Raw genomic sequence first — 16326 nt, 5'->3', positions numbered from 1 at the left:
TGCAATATCATTCACTACTTGTGTGGGTGACCTATTTATTGTCACGTCATACAGAAAAGGAAAGTTCTTGATTGCAAAACGCATTAGGCCAACTAAACTTAAAACATTTTTTTAAGTAAAATTCATTCTAATTATTTAATACTTACCCGCTATCTATAAGCTTATCCCTTTCCAAGGGGCTTTAACTCATCCTTTAATGAACAAAGATGGGAACCGGCTATCCCCATACTGCAGTTATTTACTAGGTTAAACAAAGTGCAATGCAACCCAGGCAAAAACCAGTAACCAGCCCTCAATATTCTTTCAATAAATATACAACAAAACTATTGCCAAGCAATTTATGTCCCCTACCGGCTCCACCATTATCAGAAATATATATATATTTTTTTAATCCTTGGGAGTGGGAGATGGGACTCAACAATAGCAGGTAATTGTTAAATAATTAAATGAATTTTACTTGAAAAAATAGTTTTAATGTCATAAATACGTTACCTGCTATCTATTATTACAAATTTATATCATCAAAGAAAACGATAAGAAAAACCTCTATGCATCTAGCAGAGTGATTAAAGTAATAAATATACTCTCAAATACCCAGTAAAAAAAGAATTTCCAGAGAAACTCATAGACAGTTCTGATGGAATTATCCTTGCAAAAGAAACACGGATTGAAGCTCTAACCGAAAAAAGTTCTTCTGTAGAGATTACTAAATAATGGTCAGACATGTAGTGGCACATGTTTGGATCAGAATAAACTATGTCTCTCTGAGATATGATATTTGACCAGCAAAAAAGTTTCCTGAAAAAATTGTAAGGAGACTGAAAAGGTCGTAGAACCATAATCCCATGGTTCACCAATAAAAGACCACGAAAATATGGCAAAGCTCACCAAGATATTCCAAAAGAATGGATGAGATATAAACGTAAGTATCCAGTTTATGTCAGAAGGACGAATGTATAACAATCCCACACGCTGCTGGATCGATTTCTGTGAACTGCGTTCACGTTGTTCAGCATTAACACTGCGATCTACGTTTGCATTACGCTCATTAGTAGCGTTGCCATTTTGCAAAACACTGCCACGCATGCGCAAATCACATTTCATTTAAACCGAACTGAAAACCAAACGAAAGAGAATTAAAATTGACCATTTCCAGATTAAGTGTCTAATGCGACAGAAAGAACTGCAAGACAAAACATCCAACAGGGCGTTGATACGCCCTGGTATGTGTAGGACGATAGAGAAAAATTGATGATCTTGCAAAGAACGAATAAGTTCATGGTTTCCAGATACAAGGAGTGATAATATGTTAACCTCTGTGTCTGGATGTAAACCACGACCGATATGTGTAAGTTGAAACCATCACAAAGGAGTCGTGAAAATGTGTTGTAAATGAAAAACAGCTAAAAAGAATGATCGCTTTTCAAGATGTTGATGTGCAGGTGATATTCATTATGATACCACATATTTGAGAATATCAGGATAAGTGGTTCCAGGTGATTGTCTCCAACCTTCCCTGCTCACATCTGTATAAGATGTAAGGAAGGTTGTGGTAGAAGAAACAATACACCTGCCAAGATAATCATCTAGTCTAGACACCACTGAATAATGGTTAGTAATGACAAAAAGAAGGAAATCTGTGTCATTGAATAATCCTGAGATAAATTCCAATAAACTTAAAAATAAAGCTGTAATGGACGTAAGAAAAGACGTCTCAGCAGTTAGACCGGTGACCGGAACGGTAAATACCAACCGGTGGCCGGAACCATAAGTCAAGGATGGGTGGAGAAAGAAATCACGGCAAGCCAAACTTTCCCACTCCCAAAAGACTTAAAAGTTGGTAGAATAGAAAGTGTTGAACACTTTTAAGTCTATGACCTATCTACAGTAGCCTCTTTCTTGAACCAATAAAAGGCGCCTTTAAATCCTGGAGAACAAGCAAATTCGTTGAATTGATATCCCCCGCCAACATGCTTCTGGACACAAAAGTGTTTTATTTGACACTCGGCTAGAAAAGAATTTTTTTAAGATACAAAGGGCCATAACTCAGTTATAAACAGATTGTGTACAATGCCATTTGGCATGCATCATCCTCTTATCCATATATATACTTATACAAAGTTTCAATCAAATCCGCCAAAGCACTTCCAAGATATGGCTACGGACACAAATGTGCCTAACGGACGGAAAGACGGACGGACGGAAGGATGGACAATGCCAAAACAATATCCCTTAGCCTGTGGCGGGGGATAATAAAGGTCGTGAAGTCATCGATTTGCGAAGTACGGAAATATGACTGACAGTGGTACCTTCGGCATCGGAAGTGTGGTGGCAGAAAAGGTGAAAAACCTAGGAGTAACCTATGGGAGGTCCACCCTTGCCGGTAGAAGGCCAGGAAGTCTTCAAATCTTGATTAAGCCCTTTATTTCAAGAATCCTAACCAGACGAATTCTGATAGGAATACGACCAGTTATAGGAAGACGGCCTGTTAGGGCCAAAAGTGAAATAGAAGAAGATTTTTAAGAAGGAAACGTTGTTCTTTCTAATAAACTTGTCTCCAACAACAGAATCTTGAAGATGAAAAGAACAGATGAGGTCCCTCCAGATCCTAAGCATCATTGATTTCAATAGTTTCCAAGCCATCAACAAGACTGTGGCCACCATGCGGTCAAGCTGGTAGGCCATCCGATTCATAAGCCCTCTCTCAGTTGTCAATTATTCAACATGGAGTAAATAACTGAGATAGTAGTAGAAACAACTGGCAAAGGAAATAAAATTATGATTATGTCAGAAATCTTGTTGATTCCAGTATCTTAAAAACATGCACTGTCGTAGGAGCAATAGAAAAGCTGAAGTCGACACGAAATGTCGTCTTGCTTATCCTGCTACAGTCACGTATGTGTTCCAACTGTTCTGTGACAGTGACTGCTAAGTCTGTAGCCAACAGGTAAAGGCGTTTAAAAAAAATTCATCCTTAGGGTCTCGAACATAAATTATAGATCTGATTAATAGAGGTCAAATATGTTCTACCTCAATGCTAGACTCCGAGCCCGCTTCAGACGAACCATCTGTTAGACCAGTAGTCTGCATGTAGCCGGTTGAGATAGACATAGAAATAACAGATATAGGTATTTCATAATCTTCTAGTATTAGTAGTTCATAACCAGCAACAGAATGGATAGCTGGTAAGGAAAATCAACCATAGACCAAGTCAGCGGAGATGAATTGGTAACCAACGGTCGCCAGTAGAACATCAGTATTGAAAAACACAAAATGTCATGTAGATTGTTGAATCCATAAAATATTGTATTCAATACAATCATAGCCAGGGGTATACAACTAGGTAATGTAGAAGATACCCGCGATGCTATAAAATTGACCGATGAAAACACAGTGTAATACCGGTGATTGGTAACTTGTGACCGAACGGGACCGGTCAATGACAGGTAACTGTAGCCAGGTGAACGGACCAGTCATAATATGACCGGTGACGATACCGGTTTAAGACCGAAATATGGTGGAATCCATATGGTCTGACATCAATGCCGAGAACTGCTCCGAAAAGAAGAGCGTGCCAAAAGTCCAACCCGATGGCAATGAGACATCATTAAAGCAGACAACGAAGAGCCATTCGATGACAAAAAAGAGGAGGATGAATAGTCCGATGATGATAACGAAGAAGAGAAGGAAAAATAATCAGATGATGAACGACTACTTATTCTGACCGGTGACCAGTGACCGGTGATGTAGTCGTAGTGGAGAGATGAACACCTAATCCGGAATCCTGAAAGTTTAACTAACTAGTTTGTATATAAATAAGGTTCAGTGACTGCAACATGTGGGGATGCCATAAAGGAACCAACACACGTGGAATGGAGACATGATATTCCGTTAAGGAATAAAATGGGGACCGTCGATTTGATCGGTAGGTACTTTAACGCCTACGTGAGAAGTGGCAACGTCCTATATACCTGCGATGCCAAAATGTTGTTCGGCTACGCTGGAAATAAGGTCTCTAAAATAATGTCTCCGTGAGCGTTGACGTGATCGCTTACAAGTGTATCGACGCCGAGAACTTCTCAATGAAGGAGAAGCGTGTTTGATGTCTATCCTGCTGTGCTCGATTAAGGAGAGGAAGACAATTTATCTATTCAAACCCCCATTCAACCAAGTGAAATAAATCTAAAAACAATTTTCAATTCAGAGCCGTAAAAGGCGTGTATACATCTGGTCGATCCGGAAAGAATATTGAAGGTTACTGGTTTTTGCATGGGTTGCATTGCACTATGTTTAACTTAGTCTATAATTGCAGTATGGAGATGGCCGGTTCCAGCTTTGTTAATTTCCGGATGAGTTAAATCCCCTTTGAAAGGAGCAAGCTAATAGATAGCAGGTAACATATTAATGACGTTTAAAATTTGGTTCACTTAACATATTTAATATTAACTTAAACAGTAATAAAACTTTTGTTTAACTTCTTTTTACAATTTAACAAGTTTCTGTTCCATTGGTAATTCTTCTTATGAGCAACATGGGAACATAAAAGTGCTTGAGAATTTCAAAAACACAAACTCTCGCCATTCATTTAAAGTATCATTTTAATTTTTGCATACTTGTTACTATTAAAAGATTTGATATTAAAAATAAATTTTCTATCGGGCCAGGGATATTCCCACTGAACATGGGTATATCACCTGATACAATGTGTGTGCACAGTTCTTATGCAAGAATATACCATGAAAATGAAACCAATAAATGAAAGTGTTATGTTTAAAGAGTGCAGCTGCCTGCTTCGCTTTGAAATTTATGTAGAAATTTAATGAAGAAGACCAATACTAGTAAAATGTATGGAATATAAACAAATTTTGATTATTTTATTTGAAACTTGATTTTGAAATACAATTATGCCTGTTTTTTTTATCATTTTGGTTGTTTTTGCATTTATTTTAAAACTTAAAAAAAAATATTTGGAGTTCAATCGTAATGCGTACATAAGTAATCACAAGTCTCACAATAATAGGTCAACGTACGATATTGGTATGCATTTAAGCCTGGCATTAAAACATGTACATGTGTGATAAGACTAGTTTAATTGTGTGTTTGCCTCACCATATCTAAAAAATTTCAGTAAGTTAACGGCGTCACTATACTCACACTTTTCAAGATCAAGCTGCGCAAATCTAAGCGGTTTACCAGAACCACACTCACGTGCCGGTAACAGAAAACTGCCCTAAATTTACTGAGAACTGCTCCACATTAAGTGACTACTGCCCATGATCTGCTTTGACTGACAACTTACCAAAATTAACTGACTACTGCTCCGATGTAACTGACAACTGCTCCGCTGTACCTGACAACTGCTCAACATTAACTAACAACTACTCTTCTGTAACTAACAACTGCCCAAACATAACTGACAACTGCTCTGCTTTAGCTGACAACTGCCCATGCCCTGCTGCAATTGACAACAGCTCTACATTAACTCATAACTGCTTTGCTGTAACTGACAACTTCACCGCATAAACTGACAACTGCTCTGCTGTAACTGACAACTGCTGTGCCTTAACTGACAACTGCACTACAGTAACTGACAGCTGCTCTGACAACTGACAAAGGCACTACAGTAACTGAAAACTGCTCCGCTGTAACTGACAACTGCCCAACGTTTACTGACAATTGCTCTGCTATAACTGATAACTTTACTACATAAACTAGCATCTGCTTTGCTGAAACTGACAACTGCCATATACAAATTGACAACTGCTCTGCTGCAACTTACAACTGCCCTACATTAACTGATAACTGCCATACACTTACTGACAACTGCTCTGCTGCAACTTACAACTGCCCTACATTAACTGACAACTGCCATACATTTACTGACAACTGTGTTCCAGTAACTGACAACTGCTCTGATGTGACTGACACCTGCTCTGCTGCAACTGACAACAGCTTTGCTGAAACTGACAACTACACTTCCGTAACTGGCATCTGCTCTGTTATAACTGACAACTCAACAACAGTAACTGACAACTGCTCTGCTGTAACTGTTAACTGCACTACAGTAACTGACAACTGCTTGCTGCAACTGACATACATTAACTGACAACTGCTCTGCTGTTTCTGACACCTGCATTACAGTAACTGACAACTGATCTGCTGTAACTGACAAATGCTCTGCTGTAACTGACAACTGTTTTGCTGTAACTGAAAACTGAACTTAAGTAACTGACAACTGCTCAACACTAGTACAGAAACTGAAAACTGTCTAACAGTTTCTCAATAGTAGGACAATGGGAAATTATTCATGAGTTCTAAAAAGCCTTGTCTTTTGATACGCCATATCAAATTCACCTGATTTTACATGTTATAAAAAATCCCCAACCATATATTACCAATATCCCTGGTCGAAAAATAATCTGTATAATGGGCCTAAAAAACGTTTAGATTAAGAACAAATATTTCTACTTTTCATGGCGACCAAAAAGAAGTCATACCAAATCAACATGAAATTCCATACCCAGTTCTTTGTCCAAGTACTCGAGCTTTGTTAGTCGAGAATAACGCTTGACCTACAAAAAACAACAACAAATGCATGAGTGTAAAGAGTTTCTTATGGAAATGCAAAAAAATATTAGTTTATAAAGAACATAAGCTATCTATAACGGAAATTTCGGTATGTTAAACACGCTTTAAAACGCTTGTGCGCTTACCGAAATCTAACCTGTTACTATGTGAAATCGTGGTATTAGGAATAAATTAACACTTCTACACTGGTATTTATCCTTGATAGTAACAAAATATTAACAAAAACTTTTTTCCATATGCATTCTACGAAATACCGCTTTATAATTGGGTTTTCTGTTATGTTTTACAAGCTTTCTAACGCTGAGCAGGTACCAAAATCCCAATGGTTATGCGTAGGAAAGAGATTTTAATTTTATTAAAAAATTGCTTATGAGACATTTATCAATCATTATAATTTTAAGTGCAAAAAATCAACATCAGTTTGTCATTTTCTGATAAATATTAGCTTTCTATGAAGGAGATTTCGGTCAGGCTATTTAATAAAGCTACCAGTATCAGACGATCCTGCAGGTAACAACTTCCCCCAAGATACCGCGTCTATTGGTGATACCAGTAAAAAAAAACTCTTCTACAATGGCATTTATTGATCTGTTTTATTAGAATAGTAACATTCAATTAGTTCCACTTGTTTCTGACACAAAAAATCTATTTATAACAGAGATTTCGTTAAGTTAAGCAAAGCAGGTACCAAAGTTCCATATTATGTTACTTAAAAACGTGATATAATTCGTACTTAATATTGGTGATATGAGTTTGTTCAGTTTCCTGAAATAAATTAATTTTCTATAAGGGGGTTTCGGTAATTCTACACATTGAAGATTCCACTCGACTTTTCAAGATAGGTACCGGTATAATCTACACACTCAAAACATAACTTAACTAACCTCCCACACATGAGGGGAAGATAATCATGTGCTTGATGGCCAATTAAGCACTAAACCATCCTCACAAGATTTCAATGGCTGTTTCTCATCATGTACAACACTAGATTATGGCCTTTCTTTACATAATTCTATAATTTATTAGTAAACCTCAAAAGATTTAAATGACCATACCCTAACTAACCTCCCACACATGAGGGGAAGATAATCATGTGCTTGATGGCCAATTAAGCACTAAACCATCCTCACAAAATTTCAATAACTGTTTCTCATCATGTACAACACTAGATTAAGGCATTTCTTTACATAATTTCTTAAATGTACAAACTATCTGGAAGGGACCCATCTTTATTTCTTACTACGCATTAACACGGACGTCTGTTTTCATTCAAGTCACAATTAACAGAGTTCTATGGCCATGTTCTAATAAATATGTCTGAAAACACTGAGTATACTTTTTTGGAATGCTCGGTTCTGTTTAAAACCTTAACCTAGGTCATAAAATAAAAGCTCACTTCCTATATGTTTTAAGCAATATGAAGGAAACCATCTGAAACTGTGCTTTTTATTTGATTGGCATTGATGACTGTTTATAAGAACCAACAAGACAAGTTTCTTACCTGATTTAATTGTCACAAAACATACCTGTAAAACATTAAGCGGATATAGCTCACATTTTCTAAAGTTTGTTGAATGTTGAAGCCCAAAATATGCACTCCATAATAGGAATGTTCTGACAAGTTTGATTGCCATAATTTAAAGAACAAACTTATTACACATACAGAAATACATCAAGAACAGGGTTGTGATTTAAGAACCACCTACTATCCTTACAGGCTGTGACAAGAAGGCTGGAATATGCCAATAAAGCTTAATTACACCAAGAAGGCTCAAACACACAAAGATGGCTGAATTATGCAAAGAAGGCTAAAAAATAAGCCTTTAAAACTTTACCTGCATAATATAATGATCCACAAACCCTCACAATGTACCTCGAAAGAGTCCCCGCACATGTAGGCAAGGTGTTCCACAAGATCTATGGCGGTCTCCTCCCCACATACGTGCAACTCGCGGGCAGCTAGACCCAGCAATGCCTGCGTCCACGACCAGCCTCGCTGGAGGTCACCTATCATCTGTATCTCGTCTATCACCGCCACGCCGTCTGTAAACATGGATATTTACTCAGGGGTTAGAAATTAAATTAACATTAAAAATGCTCATCCCATCATAAAGTATGCTTTGTCAAAACCAATCCTTTAACATAGAACTTCTTTTCTTTTTGTATTTGTTACGATTAGTACAATTTATTCATCGTCAAATTTGTAAGAAATTCGGTTAAGAACATTTGTTCTTATGGTACCAAGTTAATGCAGGGAATATCACTAATTGTGCTACCATTTTGAGAAAACAAGTCTCTTGTGATGTGACCTACATTCCAGATTTGTGTTCAGCATCTCCACTGTGCATGCCATGTGATTGGACGGGCTGTCATCATCGTTGGCAAACTTTCTGGTCTCCCCAGTCTTCAGGTCACATGGTACACCCTGAAAATAGAGAGAAACGATCAATAACTCAGAGCAAACATTACATAAAACATTGCCTCAGTTATCAAAATGAGCAGTCTCAGGGCTCTCGGAAACCGTTAATGTTTTTTATCATTTAGAATCAGGTCCGTTGCCTACCTGTGCATAAGACATGGCTAGCAGCCCACAATCAAAGAGGTCACCTTAATACATGTGCTTTTCTATTCAATGAACCCTTTCTTAGCGAAAATCAGGTCAAGGACGAAATCATCCTTCACAGGATAATCTGAGACAACACTTTATGAACATACCTACCTGAGAATAAGACTAGTCATATACTTCTATGGCTAGAAGCTTCAGCCTCTTCCTTATATAAAAGTGGACACTTAACGCACATTACGTACCTGTGCGTTAGAGTTGTCATACACTTCCATGCCGACACTTTACACACATTACCTACCTGTGCGTTAGACTTGTCATACACGTCCATGCCGACACTTTACACACATTACCTACCTGTGCGTTAGACTTGTCATACACTTCCATGCCGACACTTTACACACATTACCTACCTGTGCGTTAGACTTGTCATACACGTCCATGCCGACACTTTACGCACATTACCTACCTGTCCATTACTGACGTCAGACTTGTATACAGCTCCATGCCAACACTTTATGCACATTACGTACCTTTGCGTTAGACTTGCCATACAGGTCCATGCCCACACTTTACACACATTACCAACCTGTGCATTAGACTTGTCATACACATCCATGCCAACTCTTAACGCACATTACCTTCAAGTGCATAAGACTTGTCATACACCTCCATTCTGACACTTTACACACATTATGTACCTGTGCATTAGACTTGTCACACACCACCATGCCAAAACTTAACACACATTATGTACCTGTAACGTTAAGACTTGTCATACACCTCAATACCGACACTTTACGCACAATCCCTTCCTGTGCGTTAGACTTGTCATACACCTCCATGTCGACACTTTAAACACATTATGTACCTGTGCGATAGACTTGTCGTACACCTCCATGCTGACACTTTATTCACATTACCTACCTGTGCGTTAGACTTGTCATACACCTCCATGCAGACTCTTTGCACACATTACCTACCTGTGCGATAGACTTGTCATACACCTCCATGCAGAAACTACGCACATTACCTAACTGTGCGTTAGACTTGTCATACACCTCCATGCCGACACTTTATGCACATTGCTTACCTGTGAGTTAGACTTGTCATACACATCCATGCAGATACTTTACGCACATAACGTACCTGTGTGTTAGACTTGTCATACATCTCCGTACCTGTGCATTAGACTTGTAATACACCTCCATGCCGAGACTTTACACACATTATGAACATGTGCGTTAGACTTGTCATTAACCTCCATGCCGACACTTTACACACACCATGTACCTTTGTGTTAGACTTGTCATACACCTCCATGCCAACACTTTATGCACATTACGTACCTGTAGGATAGACTTGTAAAATATAAAAGTGGACACTTTACGCACATTACGTACCTGTGCGTTAGAGTTGTCATACACTTCCATGCCGACAATTTACACACATTACCTACCTGTGCGTTAGACTTGTCATACACGTCCATGCCGACACTTTACGCACATTACCTACCTGTCCGTTACTGACCGTTAGACTTGTATACACCTCCACACCGACACTTTATGCACATTACGTACCTGTGCGTTAGACTTGCCATACAGGTCCATGCCAACACTTTACATACATTACCTACCTGTGCATTAGACTTGTAATACACATCCATGCCAACTCTTTACGCACATTACCTTCCAGTGCATAAGACTGGTCATACACCTCCATTCCGACACTTTACGCACATTATGTACCTATGCATTAGACTTGTCACACACCTCCATGCCAAAACTTTACACACTTTATGTACCTGTAACGTTAGACTTGTCATACACCTCCATGTTGACACTTTACCTACCTGCGCGTTAGACTTGTAAACACCTCCATGCGGACACTTTACACACATTACGTACCTGTGCGATAGACTTGTCAAACACCCCCATGCCGACTCTTGACACACATTACCTACCTGTGCGTAAGACTTGTCATACACCCCCATGCCGACTCTTTACACACATTACCTACCTGTGCGATAGACTTATCATACACCTCCATGCAGACATTATGCATATTACCTACCTGTGCGTTAGACTTGTCATACACCTCCATGCCGACACTTTATGCACATTGCGTACCTGTGCGTTAGACTTGTCATACACATCCATGCAGACACTTTACGCACATTACCTTCCTGTGCGTTAAACTTGTCATACACCTCCATGCCAACACTTTACACACATTACCTACCTGTGCGTTAGACTTGTCATACACCTCCATGCTGACACTTTACACACATAACCTACCTGTGCAATAGACTTGTCATACACCTCCATGCCGACACTTTACGCACATCACGTACCTGTGCATTAGACTTGTAATACACCTCCATGCCGACACTTTACACACATTATGTACATGTGCGTTAGACTTGTCATACACCTCCATGCCGACACTTTACACACACCATGTACCTTTGTGTTAGACTTGTCATACACCTCCATGCCAACACTTAATGCACATTATGTATCTGGGTGTTAGACTTGTCATACACCTCCATGCCGACACTTTATGCACATAACGTACCTGTAGGTTAGACTTATCATACACATCCATGCCGACCTAATGCACTTACCTACCTGTGCGTTAGACTTGTCATACACCTCCATGCTGACACTTTACACACATAACCTACCTGTGCAATAGACTTGTCATACACCTCCATGCCGACACTTTACGCACATCACGTACCTGTGCATTAGACTTGTAATACACCTCCATGCCGACACTTTACACACATTATGTACATGTGCGTTAGACTTGTCATACACCTCCATGCCGACACTTTACACACACCATGTACCTTTGTGTTAGACTTGTCATACACCTCCATGCCAACACTTAATGCACATTATGTATCTGGGTGTTAGACTTGTCATACACCTCCATGCCGACACTTTACACACATTACGTACTTGTGCGTTAGACTTGTCATACACCTCCATGCTGACACTTTACGCACATTACCTACCTGTGCGTTAGACTTGTCATAAACCTCAATGCCAACACTTTATGCATATTAGGTACCTGTGCATTAGACATTTCATACACCTCCATGCCGACACATTACACACATTACGTACCTGTGCGTTAGACTTGTCATACACCTCCATGCGGACACTTTATGCATATTACTTACCTGTGGGTTAGACTTGTCATACACCTCCATGCCGACACTTTACACACATTATGTACCTGTGCGTTAGACTTGTCATACGCCTCCATGCCGACACTTTACGCACATTACCTACCTGTGGGTTAGACTTATCATACACCTCCATGTCGAAACTTTATGCACATTTCATACCTGAGCGATAGACTTGTCATACACCTCCATACCGAAAATTTACACATATTATTACCTACCAGTGGGTTAGACTTGTCATACATCTACATGCAGAAACTTTATGCACATTATGTACCTGTGGGTTAGACTTATCATACACCTCTATGCCAAAACATTACACACATTACGTACCTGTGCATTAGACTTGTCATACACCTCCATGCCGACACTTTACACACATTACATACCTGTGGATTAGACTTGTCATACACCTCCATGCTGACACTTTATGCACATTACCTACCTGTGCATTAGACTTGTCAAACACCTCCATGCTGACACTTTATGCACATTACCTACCTGTGCATTAAACTTGTCATACACCTCCATGCCGAAACTTTATGCACATTTTCTACCTGTGCGTTAGACTTGTCATACACCTCCATGCTGACACTTTACACATATTACCTTCCTGTGCGTTAAACTTGTCATACACCTCCATGCCAACACTTTACACACATTACTTACCTGTGCGTTAGACTTGTCATACACCTCCATGCCGACACTTTACGCACATTACCTACCTGTGCGTTAGACTTGTCATACATCTCCATGCTGACACTTTACACACATTACCTTCCTGTGCGTTAAACTTGTCATACACCTCCATGCCAACACTTTTCACACATTACCTACCTGTGGGTTAGACTTGTCATACACCTCCATGCCGAAACTTTATGCACATTACCTACCTGTGCGTTAGACTTGTCATACACCTCCATGCTGACACTTTATGTACATTACCTAACTGTGCGTTAGACTTGTCATACACCTCCATGCTGACACTTTACCCACATTACCTACCTGTGCGATAGACTTGTCATACACCTCCATGCTGACACTTTACCCACATTACCTACCTGTGCGATAGACTTGTCATACACCTCCATGCTGACACTTTACCCACATTACCTTACTGTGCGATAGACTTGTCATACACCTCCATGCTGACACTTTACCCACATTACCTACCTGTGCGATAGACTTGTCATACACCTCCATGCCGATACTTTATGCACATTACCTACCTATGGGTTAGACTTGTCATACACCTCCAAGCAGAAACATTACACACATTACATACCTGAGTGTTAGACTTGTCATACACCTCCAAGCAGAAACATTACACACATTACGTACCTGTGCGTTATACTTGTCATACACCTCCATGCCGACACTTTACACACATTACGTAGCTGTGCGTTAGACTTGTATACACCTCCATGCCGACACTTTACACACAGTACATACTTGTTCAATTAGACTTGTCATACATCTCCATGCCGAAACTTAACAAACATTACGTACCTGTGAGTTAGACTTGTCATACATCTCCATGGCGACACTTTACGCACATTACGTACCTGTGCATTAGAATTGTCATACATCTTCATGGCAACACTTTACACACATAACCTACCTGTGCATTAGACTTGTCATACACCTCCATGGCTAGCAGTCTCAGAGGCCCACAGTACACGCCACTCTCGGCCTCAAGGAAACTCTTCATGGCATGGTATGTCTTCCCGCTGTTAGTCGGCCCAGCGTGGAAAACAATCTTACGCTTCATGCTACGAGCAAGGGGATACCTTCAATGAATAAAAACAATGTTATGTTACTATGTTATAAGCTAGTGAATACCTTAAATGGGGAAAAATTTATGTTTCATGCCACGGGCTAGTGAATACCTCATATACCAAAAAAAGGTTTTTTTTTGCACAACTGTCCACTCATTTGGCAAGGTTTCAAGTGCAATATGTTGATTTTAACCTATTGATTTAGGCTCGTTACCATGTCGTGGGGTCAGAGAGGTTGCTGATCTGTCGAAGTTCGTCCATGCACTCGATATGAGGGAACACCTGCTTGGCGTGGTCCAGGAAGAATGGGAATAGGTCCGTAACATGGCCTGAAAACAAACATATATATGAAACCATTGATAAACCATGAGTAGTTAAGCAAATACAAGTAATGTCAATAGCCAATATTGTCTAATTTGTCCCTGAGCTTCACTGAACAATTAAATATGTCAGGAATTTATTTATTGAAAAATGTTCCAGTCAAAGTTTCAATTAGTTTAAACCCATTTATTTGAGCTCGATTGCATCGAAAGCCTCAGGCTTATTGAAACGCTCTCCAGTCCGTTTCCTGGGCCAAGAACCAGTACTTTGTGTCTTTGGGGGACATCTTAAGAATGCTCCCACAGCAGGGATGGAACCCATGACCGCCCTGTCGCTTGGCGGACACCATTTCCATTACACCACAGCTACCTCACAGCGAAGTTTCAATTGAATATCTGTATAGTGATTTTTTTACTGGAAAACGGCACTTACTCAATGAGGAAAAAACTATAAAAAAATCAATGCTGTCAAAAACATTTCCAAATAAAGGTTTCTAAAAATAAATTAATTTTTTTTAATAAACTTTTAAGTGCATTATTTTGTTAGTTTCTCTATGCAGTTCTATGGCTTGAACCTAAGTTAATATAAAAACAAGGGACAAAATTGTCACAAAACCAGGTTTTCATTGAGAAAAAAAAGTCTGATAAAGGGAGACAACTCAAACTGAACTTTTGAATTGAACAAACAAAATTGTTCAAAATAAATATATTTTTAGTCGTGGCGACCTTGACCTTGGAGATATTGACGTGATTCTTTTGTGCCGCACACCGTCCCATGATGGTGAACAAATGTGCCAAATGATTTTAAAATCTCACGATGAATGACATAGATATGGCCCAGACAAGCTCATTTATGGCCATTTTTGACCTTTGAACTCAAAGTGTGACCTTGACCTTGGAGATATCGACATAATTATTTCGCGCGACACACCGTCCAATGATGGTGAACAAATGTGCCAAATGATTTTAAAATCTGACAATGAACGACATAGTTATGGCCCAGACAAGCTTGTTCCGCCCGCCCGCCAGCCAGCGAGCCAGCCAGCCAGCCCGCCCGCATTCGCCAATCTAATAACCAGTTTTTTCCTTCGGAAAACCTGGTTAATGACAACTTAACAACATTTAATTATCAATTTTAAAGTATTTAAGAGAAAAAAAATAAAATACACCAATTTCCCAATTTGAAGACTTCACAGCGCGAATGTTCCCAATTTCAGGGGTTTTCCACACAATTTTCCCGATTGAACTCTTACAGATACTTTTCCCAACTGGGCAAGAAAAATCGCTGCTAAAGTAGACACGGTGATATGGAGGGTTACACATTAACCTCAACAAATTTCCTGCACAAAAATGGGGCATAACTGTTCTAAGTTGAAGGCCAGAGTTATGGAACTTGGTCAGTGACCATAAACAATGACATTGATTATATGCATGAATTAAATATTTAATACTTATAGAAGAAACAATGATAAGGAAATGTCCAAGGTTAACCAATTCTTTACGTACAAAAAGGGGTATAATTCAGCTAAACTGCAGGTCAGACTTACAGAACATGGTTTGTGACCTCAAACAATACAATTGAACACATAAGTGAAGTTTCAATTAAACACCTATTGCAAAAACTTTGATAGGGGCCGTACTTTGTGAAAAGGGAGTTTAATGCATGTGCGTAAAAGGTAATCCCAGATTAGCCTGTGCAGTCCGCACAAGCATCACCTCATGACATCACGTTCCGCTTCTATGATATTTTCTATTTAAAGAAAGTCTTAATTTAGCAAAAATCCTGTTAAGGCTTAAAGTGATGTCCCTGATTAGCCTGTGCGGACTGGAACGATACTTTATGCAAATGGATTAAACCCCCTTTTCACAGAGCACAGCCCA

The 16326-nt window shown here is 39.4% G+C and overlaps 1 protein-coding gene across 5 annotated transcripts in view; it reads right to left on the bottom strand.

Moving 5' to 3' along the window:
• LOC127840993 (ATP-dependent RNA helicase SUPV3L1, mitochondrial-like) overlaps positions 1–16326 on the bottom strand; it is a 127167-nt gene that overhangs the window by 29887 nt on the left and 80954 nt on the right. For 4 of the 5 annotated variants that reach the window (XM_052369472.1, XM_052369470.1, XM_052369468.1 and 1 more), the window contains 5 exons: positions 14340–14454; positions 13969–14137; positions 8902–9013; positions 8462–8631; positions 6521–6572 (listed from right to left, as the gene is read on the bottom strand). In XM_052369472.1, the coding sequence (XP_052225432.1) occupies positions 6521–6572; positions 8462–8631; positions 8902–9013; positions 13969–14137; positions 14340–14454 (618 nt within the window). The remainder of the gene's footprint in view (positions 1–6520; positions 6573–8461; positions 8632–8901; positions 9014–13968; positions 14138–14339; positions 14455–16326) is intronic. The other variant, XM_052369473.1, reaches the window with a different exon arrangement.

Source organism: Dreissena polymorpha, chromosome 8 (assembly GCF_020536995.1).
Source record: "Dreissena polymorpha isolate Duluth1 chromosome 8, UMN_Dpol_1.0, whole genome shotgun sequence".
Taxonomy (NCBI): Eukaryota; Metazoa; Mollusca; class Bivalvia; order Myida; family Dreissenidae; genus Dreissena; species Dreissena polymorpha.
The sequence above is the reverse complement of the archived record's forward strand: the minus strand, read 5'-3'. Positions and strand labels throughout refer to the sequence as shown.